Source organism: Seriola lalandi, unplaced genomic scaffold (assembly GCF_002814215.2).
Source record: "Seriola lalandi dorsalis isolate HSWRI2012SDOR001 ecotype SW California unplaced genomic scaffold, Sedor1 jcf7180002054883, whole genome shotgun sequence".
In the NCBI taxonomy this organism is placed as follows: Eukaryota; Metazoa; Chordata; class Actinopteri; order Carangiformes; family Carangidae; genus Seriola; species Seriola lalandi.
Genome location: NW_019525658.1, coordinates 2,221,430 through 2,226,538, shown reverse-complemented (window position 1 = coordinate 2,226,538; position 5,109 = coordinate 2,221,430). Strand labels below are relative to the sequence as shown.

Genomic DNA, 5,109 nt, shown 5'->3' with positions numbered 1-5,109 from the left:
GATATTATCTAAAGACTGAGGGCGCGAAACAGGGTGATGCACAAGGACCATAAATTCGGGTCATAGCCTACATTTCTCTCTGCGGAAAATTCAGTTAAATAAGCATTTTTAAAATTTAAACAGTATAACGTTAATTATATTATTATTATTATTTATTATTACTGACAACAAACTGCAAATAAACAAATTTCCATTTATTTTTCTCTTTAAATTCTTATATAGGCTATTGTAATATAACATTATATTATAATATGTAATATACATATAATAATAACAACAATAATACTACTACTACTACAACTAATAATAATAGTAATAATAATAATAATAATAACAATAATAATAATTAAATATTAAACCAATAAACTAGAATAAAAATGTCAGGGATGTTCAATTTTTTGCATTTATGTGGGTATATTTTCTTTTATTATTATTATTTTTATTATTGTTGTTGATTTTCCCGCTCTTCACTGACTGCTATAATATATAATAATGTCACCTCACACATGTCAATCCGAGCTCTCCATACAGGACACACAGCAGCATATAGTCAACAGTAAACAGGCCTGCAGGCTACAAACAGCAAGAGAGGAGAACAACGGTCCTGAAGCTTCATTTCCTGATCCAGTCCTCTGCCGTGACAGCCTGCTATCCTCTGACCGCACACACTGTGATGAGACCGGGATCAGTCTGGTCTGTATCAGCTGGACCAGCTTCACGTGAAACCACTGATGAGAAGTCGCCTGTGGTAGAGTGCAGAGGAGGAGAGAGGACCAGGACCAGGACCAGGACCAGGACCAGGACCAGGACCAGGACCAGGACCGGCAGTCGGCTCTTCTGAAGCTACACTCTGCCAACTCAGAGTCGGACTAATAAAAAGACACTGTGTGATAAAACAGACTGAGTTTGGTTAAAAACCAGCTGCTGGTGTGTCAGGACTGTTACACGGTGGCCAGCAGCGTCACTGTTCTGCGATCAGTGTGTGGAGCTCCACTGACCTCTGCTGGACAAACACTGACACTGCAATACGAGCTGCTTCACGCTCTGTTGGAAACTTCACCTTCACCGTTAATGAAGCATCATTTTCTTTACTAGATCTGTGCAGAGTCGTTAGGCTTCCTACGGATGAGACGTTATTCAGAACAGATCACCACGACTGGCGCTCAAGTAAAGGCCAGTTAGTTTGTTTTTCATGCAAAAAAAAAAACCCATAAATACTTCTGTGCCAGTATTGTGAAAAACGCATGAATTATATCCAAATGTCCAAATGACATCAAACTGTGGGCAAGCCGGTCCGAGGATCCAGCCTTGTGTTGGGCCAGAAGTTTCATTTTGCTATCTGTACGGTGGCCCTGAGAGATCAAACCACTGCACATATAAAAAAACACAAACACATTCAGAAAAACATCTTCATGGATTTGACATTTGCTGTAAATAGTCAAAACACAACCAAATACACAAACCCGGTAGAGCGCGTACACTAACCGCAGTGGCGCAGGTTCGAATCCAGCCTGTGGCCCTTTGCTGCATATCTTTCCCTCTCTCTCTCTCTGGCCATCAGAATTAGGCAAAAAATAGCTTGAAAAGGAAAAAAGCGATTAACCTGGCTGGGACGCACTTGTTGTTCAGTGACCCTTCATTTGACTATGACAATGGAAATAGAAAGAGCTGGGAAGTAAATGTGGCATTAGAAAATATAAAGTCTCCAGATATAAATAAATGTGGAATTACAAAATAAAAGTCCCCTGAAATAAATAAAAACATTTTTGTGTATTGATTTATTTATTTCTATAGATATTTATTTATTTATTTACTCATATATATTTATATTATGCTGTATTACCTAATCTATTTATTTCAGGATTTATTTCATACCTGAGTTTTTTTTAATTAATATTGATTGAGATGGCATTCCATAATGAATCACATACATGACATCTTTTTTAACCTTGTGCATTTGCTTGTTGTTAATGTTTTTTTTATCACTACAGCACCCCTTTTAAAAGGGTGTCCTAAGTTTCCAACCCTATCTTATTTGTTTGAATATTTCTTTTTATTTATTCAAATTTCTTTTAATCGTTTTAAAATGCTAATTTAATATCATCTTAATGTTTTATTTTTAATGTATTTCCATGCCTCTGTAAAGCACTTTGAATCGCCTTAACTTCATGTTTTCAAAACCAGAGACAGAAAACTGTCACAGAAATATAAAGTGTCCTGAAATGGAAAGTAAATTCTTCAGTACATTAGCTAGTTTCAACCACTGTGCAGAACCGTGGGTTTGGAATGTGGCCTACAGTGTTTTCCATGTTGGCTGCTGTTTCCTTGATCGCCGCAAGGGGTCGCTAGAAGACACGTGATGAACCCTGAAGACACCGGACACCCAGAAGTTGAAAGTGAAACCAGACAGGTCTTCAGTGAGTCCTGAGAAGCTGGAAAGTATCGCTGCAGGTGGAGGAGAGAACTCTGCGTCATGGAGGTGGGTTTCATCTATTTACGTTTAAAAGAGTTGAACAGGCTGAAGGAAGGAGAGCTGTGAGGGCGGGTAGAGTTTACAGTCGCTGTTTTTTTTTTACCCAGTTAACCTGTTAAACTGCAGCTGGTGTTTCTCTGGATGAGACGTGGGTTGGGACCTCTCTCTGTTTGATTCAGACACTGAAGCAGTTCTGTGAACTACTGTAACGTTTGATTTTTCGCAGAAAGAGGTGCGTTGCGTTGCGTTGCGTTGCGTTGGCCAGATAACTATTAAATAGATTTCCGCTTTGGGCGTCTAGCCTTCAAAATAAAAGCGCGTCGATTCAAATGCCTACACCCGACTTCCGCTGTCACTTTGGTACTTTTTGATGTTGTCCATCATGTATTAGATGAGATTAGTCCCGTAATTATTTGTGTCAACAGATCGATCAGTTTGTAAATGTGTAATCTTTAAAAATAAATCACCTTCCAGACATACAAAAAATACTCACAAAACAGATCTAAATTATAAAACCCATTTGCAAAAATTCAAACAAATTCCACAAATAAAACACATATCGGTGAATACATTGAATGTATTTACAAATAAGAGAAAAGCACTTACAACTTTCAAACTGTTATTTGTGAAAACATTTTTCTATTTCGCTGGACTACTTCCGAAAATCCCGTGAGCGTCCGCGGGGAAGTAATTTCCTCTTTTCAAAGTAAGAGCACACAGTCATCTTTGAGCGGTTGTTTTTTCTTTTTTTTTTCAAAAGTTTGGCACCTGTTGCCATGTCGACAGTAGATGTGTATAAGAGACAGCTGCTGCATCAGGGCCTGGTCAGCTTGCAATCACTGAGGGGAAGATGAATTCCCAAGTTTATCAGAGAATTCTTCAGGATCATCTGAGAATGTCTGTACATCAGCTGAAACTCTCTAGAAAGTGGGTGATGCAACAGGACAACGACCCAAAACACCGGAGCAAGTTCACAACAGAATGGTTTCAGAAAAACAAGTCAGAGCCCAGACCTCAACCCAATAGAAATGCTATATCTTGAAGAGAGTCATGCACATGAGATGTCCAAAGAATATGGCAGAGCTTAAGCAGTTCTGCCAGGAAGAACGGGACAAAATATTCCTCCAACGATGTGCAGTTCTGATCCAGAGCTACAGGAAACGCCTGGTTGAGGTTATTGCTGCTAAGGGGGGGTCAACCAGTTATTAATTCTAAGGGTTCACTTACTATTTCCACTGCCATTTTGAATGTTGAATGAGTGTGTTCAATAAAGACATGAAAGATCAGATTTTTTCTTGTTATTATTTTAGACACATTATATTTGTCAATACCCTTGACTTAGATGAAGATCAGATTTTATGACAAATTTATTCAGAAAACCATGACCTTCCAAAAGGTTCACATAATTTTTCTTGCCACAGTATTTGGACTGTTTGGTGTCGACCAGCTCTCCAACACTGGTGCAAGCCACTTTCAAATTAAATTGCTTCCATTTTTACTGCTCATCTCCTCATTTTGCTTTCGCCCCTTCCAAGTTGTCTTTATTTTTAGATCAGCTGCTGCAACTCCATGTTTTACCTCAGGACCATTTCAATGTCTTAGTCCATCTGGCATGTGAATGCATCAGATTTCATCACAGTCGGAAAAAGTAAAAGTTGCTGTCTTGGTCATAGCTCCGCTCCCCTGCTAGTTTACAGCCTGTCACACTGTCCCTGCATTGTTCTGTTTACTGTGAAGAAAGAAAATGTCTTGAGATGTGAGTCAGCTAAGGGTCTTCTCCAATGATGCATCAAGTCATTGACAGGGGGACAGCCCTGTGTATATAATTCCCTGTTCCAAATCTTTGACGCAGAGAGTTTGACCCCTTTTTAAACACACAGTCTGTAACTTCTGCCTCTATGGGTCTCTCATTCAAAACAATAACAAAAGACAGTGTAAGAGGATGTCATGAAATTGTGTGGGATCATGCAAGTTCTTGTCTTCACCGACATTACCATAAGCTTCTGGTTTGGATTCCTTCAGTGCGAGTGGTTCAGGAAATCAAACAGACTCGGTGATTCCACTGTTAAAAACACTGGATGAAGCAGTTTCACATTAAAGCTGGTGTACGTACCCCGTCCCTTCAGACATCCCTCCACGGCCACTCCCCTAAAGCACTGCCCGAGTGGACGAGAGAGAGAGAGAGAGAGCGGAGCAGGGATTGTCGTTGTGATATCCCAATAAGGAATGGCTCATTCACAAGTAAGAAAACATAAGATTACCATAATGAATGTAATGACTTGCTCGTACTCAAAGCTGTCAAGCTGGGTGATTTATTGTTGGAAATACAGTTACATGCAATAACTTATCGCTGGCTAGCTAGTAGCCACCTGCAGTAAGGTTGTATATCAGACAAAGCTAGAAACACCAACAAAGTTAGCTACACTACTAATGCTAAGCTAGCTATATTACTAGTACAGCTAACGTTTCTTTTGAACTGTTATCTAGAATTTTCTGTTGCATGTCTATGAAAAAACTGTAGCACCTATGTAGCTACACTGACGTTTTTTCACATATATTACATTGTTTTGCATGTTAGAGCTTCCAGGATAAACGCATTGCTAGCTCTGATTTCGCCTCATATTACACAGGCCAGG

At 39.3% G+C, this 5,109-nt stretch overlaps 1 protein-coding gene across 2 annotated transcripts in view; it reads left to right on the top strand.

The window, feature by feature from the left end:
- Window positions 1–2,347: 2,347 nt before the first annotated feature.
- LOC111647928 (E3 ubiquitin-protein ligase DTX3L) overlaps window positions 2,348–5,109 on the top strand; it is an 11,979-nt gene continuing 9,217 nt past the window's right edge. For both annotated transcript variants that reach the window (XM_087171595.1, XM_023397630.2), the window contains exon 1: window positions 2,348–2,479. In XM_087171595.1, the coding sequence (XP_087027721.1) occupies window positions 2,474–2,479 (6 nt within the window). In that variant the 5' untranslated portion in view covers window positions 2,348–2,473. The remainder of the gene's footprint in view (window positions 2,480–5,109) is intronic.